Genomic DNA, 16,284 nt, shown 5'->3' on the forward strand with positions numbered 1-16,284 from the left:
CTTAAAAAATATTAAGCAGTGCAACTGTTTTCAACATTGATAATGATAAGAAATGTTTCTTGAGCACCAAATCAGACTATTAGAATGATTTCTGAAGGATCATGTGACACTGAAGACTGCAGAAAATTCAGCTTTGCATCACAGAAATTAATTACATATTTAATTATATTAAAATAGAAAAAAATATATTTTAAATTGTAAAAATATTTCACAATATAGCTGTTTTTACTGTATGTTTTAATCAGATAAATGCAGTCTGGGTGTGATATTTTCAAAACCAAAAAAAAAAAAAAAGTGCAGCCCCCAAACTATATATATATATATATATATATATATATATATATATATATATATATATATATATATATATATATATATGTAAAATCTTGTTAATATTACCCACTATTTTGGATGTAGCCTTCAATGACATAGGCTACTAGTTACATTTGGGTGACTACAGAATCAATTACTATATAAATCATAAATGCAAAAGCTCTTCCTCATTATCTTTTTGAAAGCAAAGTGATTGGAAAAGCAGTTTATCGCTTTAATCAGTATATCGCCCACCCCTACTCTACATCCAGCTGATTTAGAGTATCACAATGTATCCTGTTTCACTCATAAATGGTTCATGCTTGATGCATCAAAATGATAATTTAAACAAATATGCTCAATTTGAAGAGCTGTGCTCAAAAATTATTGCTGTACTTCTATTTAGCAGAAATCTCAAGAAATTTAAACCATATGCTCATAAAACATCTGCTCTAATAGCGCTTGAACCCTGAAATTACACGCCAGATGACATATTTCCCATCATTTTGTCACATGTAGCTGGAACTGACAGCGGCGCTGTTAAAAACGCTGAGTTAGTGCTGCTGTGTGCCGTAACATCAATATAAATCAGGACAGTCTCAGAACCGCTTTGTAGTGTCCACTGTTCAACTACGGCCCAATTAATTCAGTCCTGTCTTTATGAAGCACAGCAGGGCTCAAAAACTCCCCCGATCAAATTTCTAAAGATGAAGCCTTCTGTGAAAAATGTGGTGATATGATAGATGATTGATGTATCTGTATCATAAGTAGCAAAAAATACTTCTTGAGCAGAAAATCAGCATATTAGAATGATTTCTGAATGATCATGTGACACTGAAGATTAATGATTCAGCTTTGACATCACAGGAATAAATTACATTTTAAAATATATTTAAATAGAATTTTAAATTAAAATTTTTATTTTGAATTTGTCAGCCAACCCTAGCATGCAAAATTACCAACAGAGAGGCTCTTTTCTGTTTGGCTAATGCACACAAGCTGCACTCAGATTCTTTTTTTGCCATGTCAAGAGCCGAGAGCTGTCATGGAAACAAATGTGTGATTTCAGGACACCTATTTCAGGGAAATCTGCCAGGTAGTAGAGGCATTTTAATAAGTGGTATTCCAAAAATAAATGCTTACGGCAGATTTTACAGCAGGCTGTTTTTGTTTATTACCTTTAAACGGATAGTTCACCCAAATATAAAAATTCTGTTATTATTTAATCACCTTCATATTGGTCCGCACCAAACTTGTTTTCTAACTCCAAAATGACAAAAGCACAATAAATGTGTCATAAAATTAGCCCATATGATTCTATGATGCACTATATTTTCCAAGTTCTACCATAGTTTTTGTGTGAGGAAAAGACCAAAAGACTTGATTTAATAAAACGCTTGCCCTCTGCTGTTGCTCTCAAATCAAATATGGCGCCACTGATGTCAACAACATTTGCTCTCAGGATGCACAGCAACTAACATCGTTTACCTTTATTCCCACCAAATGGTGCCATTTTTCTAATCAACAATGACTTAAATTTTGATCAGCTCGCACAATGCCATCATGAAGACTTGGGGCCAGATATACTAAACAGGGCAAATTAGCATGAGAGCGCAATTCCAAAAAAGCACCAATGGGAGTGGAAAGTTCTGTGTGTGATCTACTGACGACGCTCAAATTAAAGAACACAGACACAGCCGGATCATTTCCATAATGACCAACGCAGGCTACCAAGAGCAATGCAAATTAGCGTCTGGTTTAAAGGGTTAGTTCACCCAAAAATGAAAATTCTGTCATTAATTGCTCACCCTCATGTCGTTCCACACCTGTAAGAACTTCGTTCATCTTCAGAACACAAATTAAGATATTTTTGATAAATGGCTCAGTGATGCCTGGATTGCCAGCAAGATAATTAACACTTTCAGATGCTTAGAAAGCTACTAAAAACATATTTACAACAGTTCATGTGACTACAGTGGCTCAACCTTAATGTTATGAAGCAATGAGAAAACTTTTTGTGTGCAAAAAAACAAAATCACGACTTTATTTATCAATATCTAGTGATGGGCGATTTCAAAACACCACTTCAGCTTTACAAATCTTTTGTTTCGAATCAGTGGTTCGGAGCGTGTATCAAACAGTCACGCCCCCCAGTGGTGAACCATTGAAATTTCGAAACACTTATGACGTAATGAAGCCTTATATAATTTCACCTTCAATATATTATTTTATTTTTGAGTGTACTATATCTTTAAGAATAAAGGGATTGTAAATGGAGTCTTTAGCTAACCTTCACATGAACTATCGTTCAAAAATATGCGGTCGGGATTTTTTTTTTTTTAAAGAAGTCTCTTATGCTCACCAAGGCTGAATTTATTTGATAAAAAAAGTTACAATTTCAAATAACTGTTTTCTAATTGAATATATTTTAAAATGTAATTCATCCCTGTGATGCAAAGCTGAATTTTCAGTATCAATACAGTATTTAGTGTCACATGATCCTTCAGAAACATCCTAATATGCTTTTGTAACATTATAAACACCTGTCACTTTTGGTTAATTTAATGCATCCTTTCTGAATAAAAGTATTAATTGAATAAAAAAATTAAAAAACAATGTACTGACCCATGCGTGAATGAACTTTTAAAAGGTAGTGTACCAGTATAGTTCATCAGTACAGGTCAAGTTGCTAAATACTGAATGTGTGTTGATAACCATGACAATTTCTGATTGAGCTGTTTTATGCACCTTAGTTTCCATAAATGATCTCAGAGCTTTCTGTAGAGAACAATATGACACAGCTTTCTGTAATATGTGATTCTATGTCTGAACTGTTCTTCAACCCTTCTAAAATTGCCCTCGGCTACTGTCTAGGGTGCTGTTTTGCATTTCCCCTTTTGATGGCTTCGCTGGAGTTCAGAGCCAGGAGAGCAGATGCCTGAAAATCACTTTTGATCTTTCAGCGACCATGAGCTGTCAACATCCCCTCCTCTCCATCCTCCTGTCTATTGTCTAATTTACACTCGCAGGATTTTAAAGCACCACCAGCCATTTGCACCTTTGAGCTCGTCAAACATGCTGAAACAATCTCACCCTCACACGCTCAGCCGTGCGCCCTCTCGCTCTCCCACACATGCATCTCTGAACATTGGCTCGGGCTTTCTACTGCATCCTACACGCAGAAACAGAGCAAACACATGCACACATTCCCATACGCCCCGGAGGACCCTCTTCTGAGCAGTTCCAGGTTGTGTGCAGTGTGTGTCCTGGGTTTGTGCCAGATGGAGGCCGAGACCAAGCGTAGGATTCATTACCCAGAGCTTTTTGTTTAACACATCTCTCTCTCCTCCAGAAATCTACCGTTAACAGCAAAACTCTAATCGAAAATCATCATTTGGACTGCAATGTTCTCTCTTTTTCGCCATTGTTATATCACACAGTTGCTTTCTGATGGTGAGTATTCAGACTCAGACTAGTCTGGAATAGTTCTCCCGGGGGACTTATGATATACTAATTGACTCAAGTAAAATAAAAAAAATTATATATATACACACACACTACCATTCAAAAGTTTGGGGTCAGTTATGTTTTTAATGTTTTTGAAAAGAAGTCTCTCATGCTCACCAATACGGAAGAGGATTAGGGCCAAGCAATAATAAAAAAATAAAACCATCTCCAGATTAAAGTTGTTAAATTTCGAGAAAAAAAGTTGAGATAAAATGTTGAGAATAAACTCATTAAATTATGAGAATAAAGTCATTAAATTACGAGAAAAAAGTCGTTAAATTATGAGAACAAATTCGTAATTTAACGAGTTTTTTCTCGAAATTTAACAACTTTAATCTTGAGATGGTTTTATTTTGTATTATTGCTTGGCCCTAATCCTCTTCCGTACACCAAGGCTGCATTAACATGATTAAAATACTTTAAAAATAGTGATATTGTGAAATATGATTACTATTTAAAACAAATTATGTTTATGAATGTCGGAAAAAAATAGCAAGGAGATTAATTATTTCTCTATTAGAATTCCAGCAGTGTAGATGCTGCTAAGCGTAATACTGCCCTCCACAGGAGAGGAGAAGAAGAAGAGAGCTAGTTCAAGATGAGCATTTAAGGTTAAAACTTATATAATTTTCAATTTTTTTCAGAAAATGAGTGATGGTTTCACTAGATAAGACCCTTATTTCTCATCTGGGATCGTGTTGAACAATTTGAAGCTGCAGTGAAACTAATTTTGACCTTCAACTGTTTGGTGCCCATTGAAGTCCACTATAAGGAGAAAAATCTTGGAATGTTTTCATTAAAAACTTTAATTTCTTTTCGACTGAAGAAAGAAAGACATGGACATCTTGGATGACATGGGGGTGAGTAAATTATCAGGAATCCTTTAACAAAGGTACACATTTCTTGTTATTGTACGTTTACACAAAAGTAGACCCTTTAGTCTACTTTTGACCCATTCAATTTCGAATGATGTATTACTTTTATCAGCATGATCAAAAAGGACGGAGTATTTTAAGGTGTTTCCGCTATTATCAGAAAAAATGCCAGTAATCATGCCGGCGCCTCCAAGTCATGCAGTACGCGTGCTATACTTTAGCTTCCACACTTCACACAAACACTTGGATATGCACCTAATAATTGCACACATTTATCTAGGTTAACATTAGAGTAAGCGTAAAGTTGCTACTACTAGGGGTAGCCCTGGACTTTATACCTCACAATTGTGAGTTTGCAACTTTTTTTCCCCAGAATTTTGAGATAAATAATCAATCAATAAGTAACTTTTTTATTTTTTATTCCGTGGCAGAAACAAGCTTTCATAATTTAATGCATCCATGCTAAATAATAATAAAAAAAAAAGACCCCAAACTTTTGAACGGTATTATACAACATAAAACACTGAGTGAGCGTGTATTGGGCTTCTTACCTCAGTGAGGTGAGGGTTGGGGTTGAATCCGCATTGGTTGCACACCATGGAGCGGCACTGCGTGCATTTATTGCAGTTTGGCTGGCCGTCTGTGGTGCCCGTTAGATCTGCGGTCTTGCACACCGGACACAGCTTGCTGCTGGGCATGGGTGCGATCTGGGGCAAAGAATAGGGCGAGGTGGGAGCACTGCCCCCAGGCGAGACAGGGTGCCCGCCTTTGCTGCTCCCCACGTCCACCTGGAGGTTCTTCCGTGCAGCTTGACCCTGACCGGGTCCCTGAGGCTGTGTCGGAGCTCCGGGACCGGGTCCTGCACCTGGCGGACCCCCAGGTTTAGGTCCCATGCTCGGGTCTGTCTGATTAGGTTTGCCTTGGATACTGTTGGAGGGAAAAAAAAGACATTGGTGTGTGAATTAACACAGGGGTGGTGTGGCATATGTTAGAAATCACAGATAGCTGAACACTTTGTTGAATCCATCTGCCCAGGGGATTCACGGGAGGAGATTTAAAGAGCTTTGTGCCGCAGCTTCCTGAGTAGTTCGAATGAGAATAGAAAGATAAATCAATACAGCAGGGCAAATTCTGGGGGCGGAAACAAACTGATTGACAAGGACTTTCAATGCTTCTGCAAAAGAATCTGAAATGTAATCTGTGGTTGCAAAAAGAGGTAACAGAGGTTTCCTCTTCAGCTAAGCATATATGTCTGAAATGGTCGATCTTGAACTTTGACATAGAATAGAAGCTGCTTAGTGGCAAAATGACAAAGTCATGGCTCGGATTTGAAGTTAATAAAAAAACGATTTTAGTTATGAATTATCATTTGTGGTGCCTATTAAGACAAAAATCACTGCTATTACTCATTCTTATGGTTTGAGATTTTCAAAGCCACTAACCTGTAATAATAATAAAATTGATATGTACAGAGTATTTATTATTATTACTATTATCATCATCATCATAATATTAATAACACATAATTATTACATTAATAACATCATCATTAACATAACAACAATTTGTATAATTCTTATAATTATAACAATACTAATATAATATAATTAGTGCAGTCAAATCGATTAATCGCGATTAATCACATCTAACATACGTTTATGATTATATAGGCCTAATATATGTGTGTGTATATATATATATATATTATATGTCTGTGTGAGTCATATATTTATATATATATATGTGTGTGTGTGTGTGTGTGTGTGAGAATGTACACACACACACACACACACATTATATATATATATATATATATATATATATATATATATATATATATATATATAATGTAAACAAACTTTTGTTAGATGCAATTCTAATGATTTAGTTTCAATTATAACCTAATTTTAAAATAATAAATGTGTCAATTTATTTAATATTTTTAAGTTATAATTGTGTCATAAAACAGAAATAAAACTATAAATATCAGTTATTGGATTGGACACATAAACCTTAAATAATCAGTATCAGTATTGGTATTGCTTTGGTTTATATTGTGAAATATCAGATAACAGATTGACACGGAAAGTTCAAGATGGCTCTGTGCAAGATCTGGGGCGAAATTTGGAAAAAGCAAGCAAAATAGTTGGATGACAGGATGCAGAAATCGAGCATGAAGGAGATCTCACAGGTGATTGAATGCTTCATTCAAAGAAATCCTTTCAATGGAACCATTTTAATGGAACTGCTGTTTACTTCAAACACAAACACATTCCACCGCAAGATTCTTAAAAATCTGTCACTGGCCATTTTATCACATCGTCGCCGTGCTACATCATGCTGTAAATTTGTTTGTGTGCAATTTCCTTTGAAGAAAAAAAAAAACTTTGGAGAAGCCGGTAAGAATAAGAGCTGTAAACATACCTAAGCATTTAATCAATGTTCTCTAATGAGCTGTTTATTGTCGTTTCACTCAAAATAACTGCCAATGGTGATCAATAACCATTATGTAAATCTCAGAGCTGACATGACTGAACCTAATTCAGAAGCCTTTATAAAACAATATAATCACCTAAGAAAGAGATGCTGAATGTGTGTCCTGTTTATGCTTTAGTATGAATGTGAGTCATGGAGTGTGTCATAAAGAAACTTTTTATCATTGCATAACGGTTTGAGTCTACTATTATGTTTTATTCATGATCAAATTTACGTATGAATGAGGTACTGTGGTTTGTTTAACTGAGCTAACTTAATACCCATATTTTCATTGCTGCTTTACAAAACAAAATTGATTTTAAAAAAGTAGCAGCTATGCCAAATTATTAAGAAAAAAAACATGCTTATGATTTATTAGTTGCCTTAAGTACCTATACTACAAGCTTCTAACAAATACTAGGTAACTACACTAATTTTATATAAAAAAAAAAAAAAAATATATATATATATATATATATATATATATATATATATATATATATATATATATATAAATATTATAGAATTCAGAGCAGTATTTCTCAGACTCAAAAATATTGAATTAATCTCAATTAAAAACAACATTAAACTTGAACAAATAAAATTGCTCAAAAATATAATATAATATAACATAACATAATGGTAACACATTATTTTAGGGTCTTTTAACTAGTTGCTTATTATCATGCATGTTACTAGAATATTGGCTATTTATTAGTACTTATTAAGCACATATTAATGCCTTATTCTGTATGACCATATTCTACATTCTTAATCCTATCCAATACCTAAACTTAACAACTAACTTACTTACTAACTAATAATACGCAGTAAATTAGGCGTTTATTAAGGGGAAAGTCGTAGTTAATAGTATATGTGTTCCCTATACTACTAAAGTGTTACCAACATAATATAATAAAGCTAAAAACAGAGGACAACAGAATTTATATTTTACTTAAAAAAGCCACCAGGGACTTGATTGATGCAACACAGAGACATTTTCACAGAGACTTAAATCACTGAATCGTTTCTTTTTGGCTGAAAAAGAGAGAAACTAAAACGAGAGAGGAACATTCTAGCAGAGCATGTTTATTGCATCATCTCACTCAGCTGCAAACCTTTTTTTCTGGTTTTTGAGTGAACTATTTCTTTACAACGAAACCAGGGCACACATAATGGACATCAATTACATATTACGCATCCTATGTTTGTTTCTTTTTGCTTTCTCACTTTTTTCCCCTCTTCAATTACGCCTCAGTGCTGAATTTACAGCTGCCTGCTTTCTAACTCTCGCTTAAGCTTCTGTTGAACCCTTTCTTGGCCTCTTTTTCTCCTTTTTTTTAAGTCCCCAAGTTTCCTATAAAGGCATGAGGGGTTTTGTGCAGACTTTCTGCTACGCTGAGGTCGTTTATCACATGTCAACAGCAGTAATGATTTTCTCTTCTTCTTCTTTCTTTCACTGGCTGGCACTGGGATTAGTGAGCAATTAGAATGGACTCTAAGCTTTCTCTATGGTCATAACAACGTCTTCGGAGAGCCCGGCTAACACAGCTCACGGGTACACACAGTGAGCCTCAAATGTACACACAAGACACTTCAAAAGCTTACACTTCCTCTGTCAGATTCTGAGGAGAAAGAAAAAAAGCGTGCGAGAACTAAAATAGCATGTTTCACAGTAACAGTGAGTCAGGCTGAGAAGTATGTGTGTGTCTGTGCGTGTGTGTCTGTGCATGTGTGTGTGTGTGTGTGTGTGTGTGTGTGTGTGTGTGTGGCTGTGCTTGGCTCACTCTGTTGTCTGTCCAGGAATATTTCCAGCACCTGGTCCCTCATTATATGCAGCCCTTAAACTTCAAGTGAAACTTCAACGCCAGAAAAGCAGGCCGTCTTTCCCATCCTGCTTCATCTAAAGCCATTACCAAGGTCTGAATCAACTGAGATGCGCCAAAGCAGAAGAAAAGTTCATTATTTCAGTGTCAGCTTTGTATGCGGCAAAGAAATTTAATCTCAGTCCAACTAGGGATCCAAAGTTCCTTCTCAACATTCAATTTACACTCTAAATTGACTTTAAAACAGTTCGGCTCAGGTGGAAAGGCTTACAGGTACTATTCCTTGTCATAGGGATCCCAAACTGGGGTATGTGAGGTGACAGAGGGGGTACACAAACAAAATGCTGAGTTTTGTCGTTCATTTAATTCTACGCCACCTTTATATAAAATTAAAACTGAGCATGTATTTTTAACAGGCAAAATGCCACCTCTAATGTAAAAACAGGAAAATGGTAGTGCCGTAAAAAGGTCAAATACATGACATCCAATCAAATGACCTAATCTTTTACAGTCAAAACTGACTGCATCTACACAAGTAGCATGCATAAAATAGGTTGCATGCCTTAGCAAATCAAGCTACATTACTGCCATTCTCAACAATGTACCTTTGTAAAAGTTAGGTTTTAGCACTTAGAAGAACAAATACAGACTATGCATAGAGATCGATTTAAGACTCAAACTCTCCTTGATACAGAAACACAGTATTGTCAATATTGTTTACTCTATTTTTCAGCAATGAAAGCCACAGCAGAGCTGTTCGTCTGCAAACAACACACAGTGGTGTTTCATTAGTGAATGAATCTGCGGCTTTGAATGAATCGGGAGAGTCAATAATTCAATGACTCATTCATATATACAGCTACTTGCTTCGTTACTGAATGAATGAATGACTCGCTGACTCACTCGATCAGTCAATGAATCTGCGGATTTGAACGAATCGGGAGAGTCAATAATTCAATGACTCATTCAAAAACAGAGCAAATCAGAGCACAGTTTGAGACATTCTTGAGATCTTTTCTGAAACTCTATAGGAGACCTGTGAGGCTTTTTCTCAGGAGTAAAACATAAGAAGCAGGGGACTTCAGCTAAAGTTCATTTAATCTCACCGATGTCTAGAAGAATCACTGCGATAGTAGTTTTAAATAACATACAACATATACACATGCTTTAGGATATATTCTCTGTGGCAGAAATAAACTCACTGACATATTCTTCAAACACTTTTCATCACACGGCTGATAGTTTTCTGCTGAGGGCATTTCATCATCTCTTTATTAAAATAAGAACTATGCACCCAATGCCCTCAGAGGTATTGCTAATATCAGTATGGATTGAATTTATCTTTACTGAGATCCTGAGGCACAGGCTGGAGAGAGAAACCTTCAATAGGGAGTAATTTAACAGTAAAGAGAACAGCTAGAGGGTAAACGCACTCAATGCTAAATCAAGCTTCCTGTAATGTCCATGCTCAAAAATCAGACTCAGGAGCTACAGAGCTAAATAATATTTTAAAAGGTCTAATTCCTCACAACCTGAATATTAAAAGAGCCCTATTTCTTAATTTTGTTTTTGGGGTCTACTAGAACAGGTTATCGTGCTTGACTATTCAAAAAAACACCTTATTTTTCACATATTTGACATTGTTGCAGCACCTCTCTTCCCAGTCTGTCATGAAGCTCCTCCTTCCAAAAAGCGTGATGCGCTCTGATTGGTTGGCTGGACCGGTGTATTGTTATTGGTCAACCACTTCAAGCATGTTTGGTAAATGCCACACCCCTTTCGATAATCATGACTTTCTGCTTCTCAGGTGTAAAAACTAACACTTGGACATAGCAACTACTAATGGGCACACTACTACATGCAACTCAACCAGGCCTCATCCCTTTTTTGCATATGCCTTGGGCGGGAATTATTTAAATGAGATTTTCGTTTCTGGAAGAAAACTCAACACTACAATCTATGTGTTTCAGGAAGTTCAGAAACACTAATATAGAGAATAACTCCCTTTGGAGTGACTTTGTGCTTTGTAGCTTTGCAGACCTTTTTCATGTATCAAAATTACACAATAAAGAAAGCTGAAAATGTTAAAAAAAAAGTACCATCATAACTACTGCAACAAGACAGCTGTTCAAGACTCAGAAAAGGTTACGGTCGTAAAGATTTGGATATCTGCCTGGTTTGGGGCGTCAATTAAACACTAAAAACAAAATAAATCAGAAATGAGTTAAAACATACAGAATTAATGAGACCTAAAGAGAACATTAAATCAAAACTGGAGTTTGTAGACCATGTTAATTAGGTTTAAGGTCAACAGATTTCTTTTTCATGCTGTTCTTTTGAACTTTCTATTTATCAAAGAATCCTGGAAAAAAAATAACTGGTTCTACATTAATAATAATACATGTTTCTTGAGCAGCAAATCACCATAGAATTTCTGAAGGATCATGTGACACTGAAGACTGCAGTAATGATGCTGAAAATTCAGCTTTGCATCGCAGGAATAAATTACATTTTAGAATATATTCAAATAGAAAACACATATTAAATTGTAATAATATTTCACAATTTATCTGTTTTTACTGTATTTTTGATCAAATAAATGCAGCCTTAATGAGCATAAGAGACTTCTCTTTCAGACCCCATGATAGTGTATACAGCCTAGGGCAGATACTATACAAACAGTCTGTAACATTGTTTGCTAGCATACCCTCGAGACACGTCTGTCACCAGCAGTTTACAAATTTAAACGTTGAATGTTAGTGAGTAAAACAAGCAGGGCCATGGTTATTGACAGGGTGATTCGATTCACCATAACTTGTGTTTAATCAAGGAGTTATTGTGTCTGCTATGATTGATTGTCTCATTAACTGAACCATGTACTCCTTATAATTATCTAGTGCTCAGGTAATTATTCCTGAATGCAGAAATCATAAAAAACATAATGAAGCACTGATTAGCAATTTCTAGTCTGCATCTCTCGATGCAGGTAATCATTGTATTTTCTGTGGTCATTCTATTCAAAATGCATGGCAAATGTAGATATTTAGACATTTCACCCTCAGACGACTCAAGACCATCTGCTCAAACAGAAAAACAGATATACAGAAACAATACGGATGTGTACATACTTGCTTCACTATCCAAATAAGGACATACCATAGCCTTTGGATGGATGGACGGAAAGATGGAAGGAAGGATGGACGGATGTAAAGAAGGATGGATGGATGGACGGAGAGATGGAAGGAAGGATGGACAGACGGACGGATTGATGGATGGACGGACAGATGGATGGACTGATGGACAGAGGGATGGATGGATGGATGGATGGATGGATGGATGGATGGATGGATGGACGGACAGACGGATGGATGGATGGATGGATGGACGGACGGACGGACGGATGACGGATGGACGGATTTATTGATTGATTGATAGATGGACGGACAGATGGATGGATGGATGGATGGATGGATGGATGATAGACAGACAGACGGACGGACGGACGGACAGACAGACAGACAGACAGACAGACGGACGGACGGACGGATGGATGGATGGATGGATGACGGATGGAAGGACGGATGGATGGAAGGATGGACAGACGGACGGACAGATTGATTGATTGATGGATGGATGGACGGACAGATGGATGGATTGATGGACAGAGGGATGGAAGGGTGGAAGGACAGATGGATGATGATGGATGGACGGAGGGATGGATGGATGGGTGGATGGACAGATGAATGGATGGATGGACAGATACACTGCAAAAAATGCTGTTCTTACTTAGAATTTTTGTCTTGTTTCTAGTCAAAATATCTTAAAGTTCTGTGTCCAAAGTCCAATGGGGTAAGCAAAATAATCTTATTCCAAACTGAAAACAAGATTATATATCTTATTCTTGGTTTGAAATAAGATTATTTTGCTTACCCCATTGGCAGATTATTTTGCTTGTTTTAAGGAAAAACGTACTTAATTTTGACTTATTTTTCCTGAAAACAAGAAAATAATTTTTACTTGTCAAGAAAATGCTTCTTGATTTAAGAACGTTAAGATATTTTGACTAGAAACAAGACAAAAATTCTAAGTAACAGCATTTTTTGCAGTGTAGATGGATGGACGGACGGACGAAAAGATGGATGGAAGGATGGACGGATAGAAAGATGTATGGAAGGAAGGATGGATGGACAGAAAGATGAATGATGGATGGACGGAATGATGGATGGACAGATGGACGAACGGACAGATTGATGGCTGGACAGATGGACGGATGAATGGAAGGACAGACTTATAGTATAAATAAGTCTATGGTATATTCTCATGTCGATCCTTTGCATCACATCACCAGCAACCTCTGAATGCTGCTTTACATTCATCAAATCTATATGCAGCATGACAATACTTTAATCCTACCACTCTAAATAAAATCCTAAATTGGGCACAATAGCATGTACAAAGGGGCTTAAGTGTTTCCCCGAACACGAGTGAACGTTTACTGTGATTCTCTCTTCTCCCTGCAGTCCATAAAGGGGCTAACAGCAGCCTTAGACAGTCATGTCTGCTGGATCAGATTAATTTGGATCTGTAGTGCTGAGCAGTCCCCTTCACTCCTCTCTCTGCTGCACGGAGCCTGTGTTAACACCTCTGATGAGTCACAGAGTGACAGAAGGAGAGTACAAAACCAGTGGGAGTCAGCTCCACATGAGAAGAACAGTCATGGGTGAAGACTGACAAACCGAATTCATCTCCTCTCGCTTGAGATACAGTATGAGGACTCATGTTAAAAGAACTATACTATACTTATAACACTACTATACTATACTATACATGTGGAGTCCTATACTCCTGTAGTGCACTACGATCTTGTGCACTACATGGTGTACAAGACAAGTCATCATTATTTGTGGCATAATGTTGGTTACCACACAATTCATTTCAACTTGTCCCTTCTATTCTCTTAAAAAGGAAAAAATCTGGGTTACAGTGAGGCACTTACAATGGAAGTCAATGAGGCCAATAAATGTTACAATACAATAGTGCAGAAACAAGATATAAACAATATGTGTTTAGTGTGGAAACAGCTTACTAATCATTTCGGTGTAAAGTTTTATCAATTGAACAACTTTGTTGCCATAACAACATAACGCAATAAAACCAAACATCCTAAAACGACTGTAAAATTGAGTACGTGAATCTAGCTTTTGACGTGAGCAACCTGGGTTCGAATCCGCCTTTTGCCAAACTCGCTCTTCTCCCTTTTCCCATCACAAATCAGATTGGACAGGCATTTATATTTAATAAAAATGAAGAAAATATTTGAAAAGTTGAAATAAAGTGCCTAACAAGTATTTATTGGGTTGGCAATAGATTTGCTCCTCTCAGATTGGTTGTTGCCAACTGTCCGTTGCCATAATTAGTTGCCCTGTGTCTCGCCAGGTTGCCCGTTGACGGCAACATTGCTCAAAAAGTCGCCCCTTAAGGGTGCTTTCACACTGGCAGTTTAGTTCAAAATGTGGCACGGTTCGCATGAAAAATTGGCAATGTGAAAGCCGCCATGCGGACCCGGGAGCGCACCATGGTACAGAACCCGTGACAACAAAGCCACTTGAAGGCAAGCCTGCAACTTTAGCCAAAAAAAACGTAATGCCTGCTAACACTGTGGGATGCAGGGAAGGAGACAAGAGGAATGGTGTCAATGGAGGAGAGGCTTCACTACCGCTTTTGAGAGGAAATAGCTTAACATTTAATGAATCAACAGCCAATCAGCTAATCTTCAACATGATCGCTCTTAAACATTCATTTGGATCGATCAGTATCGAAAGTATCGATATTTCAGGATCGATCCGCCTAGCTCTAGTATGAAGGCTGGGGGAACAGTGAACAACTAAAGATTAAGTGTCATATGATGGAAGAGGTCTGAAATGGGAAGATGTGGCATTAACCTTTTTAAAACTGGCCTTTCAACATGTGGGCCGGGGTGCATGACTATATTCTATCTGTTTTCTTCTGAGGCTTAATAAATAGGACGGTTTAAAGACACTGAGGGTGAGCGTAAAGAGAACGCTACAAGAATGCCGCAGGCTCACGGAGAACATTTATTAGATTTCTCTGTCATTACAATTCAGGTCCCTTTTATGGGGGTGATGTTTGGCGGCTAAGACAGCCATGTTCCTATCCCATCTGCTGGGAAATAAAGCGTCGGATACTGTTCTGTCTCTCCATCCATCTCCCTCATTCATCCTGTCTTTCTCTCCGTCCGTGTTTCACTAATAGCACAAACAACACCTACACACTCCCCTGAAATTCCATACAAACACACTAATAGCTTCTGGTTCCTCATTTTGGCCGTCAATCATTCAGTTTGCGGCATGAAAATTTTCAAATATGTTGATTCTGAAACTAATTTCAGGATGTCGCCTTCACATGCTTCCCCATGTGATTTGATTCATGAAAAAATATAAAGCTACATAATTCAATCTTAAAGGGCTAGTTCACCCAAAAATGAAAATTTTCTCATGATTTACTCACCCTCAAGCCATCCTAGGTGTACATGACTTTCTTCTTTCAGACGAACACAATCCGAGTTATATTAAAAAATATCCTGGTTCTTTCAAGTTTTATTATGGTAGTGAATGGGGCTTGAGATTTTGAAGCCCAAAAAAGTGCATCCATCCATCATAAAAGTAATCCATACGACTTCAGGGAGTTAATAAAGGCCTTCTGAAGCGAAGCAATGGTTTTTGTAAGAAAAGTATCCATATTTAAAACTTTATAACTATAATAACTGGCTTCTGCCAATGGCTGTACAGCTTGTTACTAGTAATGCACATTATTTTAAAAAAGCTGAGTTACTGAAAATTTTGTTATTCATGTTGCGACCTCTAGTAAGTTACTCCCCAATATTGCTGCTTACAGTTTTACAAACCCAACCGCAATGCTGTGAAATGATTTTGAAGACCTGCTTCTGCGAATATCAAACTTTTAAACCTGTTTTAAAAGATTTCAGAGCAAAAGAAACCCATGAGGAGATCAGCACAAGGTCCTGCCTCATCTGTAGGCATCACACGCACTTTGCCAGTGAATGATGAAGTGGCTTGATATGGTACGTAAGCCATAACATCACTCAGAGATGTAGCCGTTTCACACACTATGCGTGTGTGTGTGATGGGATGACATTGTACAGAAAAATCTGGGCATTTCAGTACATCAATAAAAACATGAGACGGACGTGAGAAGAAAAAAAAAAAGGCAAGAGTCTCGAAATGGCCCATGAGAAAAACAAATGTTTC

The 16,284-nt window shown here is 37.0% G+C and overlaps 1 protein-coding gene across 3 annotated transcripts in view; it reads right to left on the reverse strand.

Moving 5' to 3' along the window:
* bsnb (bassoon (presynaptic cytomatrix protein) b) overlaps positions 1-16,284 on the reverse strand; it is a 107,278-nt gene that overhangs the window by 81,744 nt on the left and 9,250 nt on the right. For all 3 annotated transcript variants that reach the window (XM_048173229.1, XM_048173230.1, XM_048173228.1), the window contains one exon: positions 5,246-5,621. In XM_048173229.1, coding sequence (XP_048029186.1) covers positions 5,246-5,621 — 376 coding nt within the window. The remainder of the gene's footprint in view (positions 1-5,245; positions 5,622-16,284) is intronic.

Source organism: Megalobrama amblycephala, linkage group LG21, assembly GCF_018812025.1.
Source record: "Megalobrama amblycephala isolate DHTTF-2021 linkage group LG21, ASM1881202v1, whole genome shotgun sequence".
NCBI classification, from domain to species: domain Eukaryota; kingdom Metazoa; phylum Chordata; class Actinopteri; order Cypriniformes; family Xenocyprididae; genus Megalobrama; species Megalobrama amblycephala.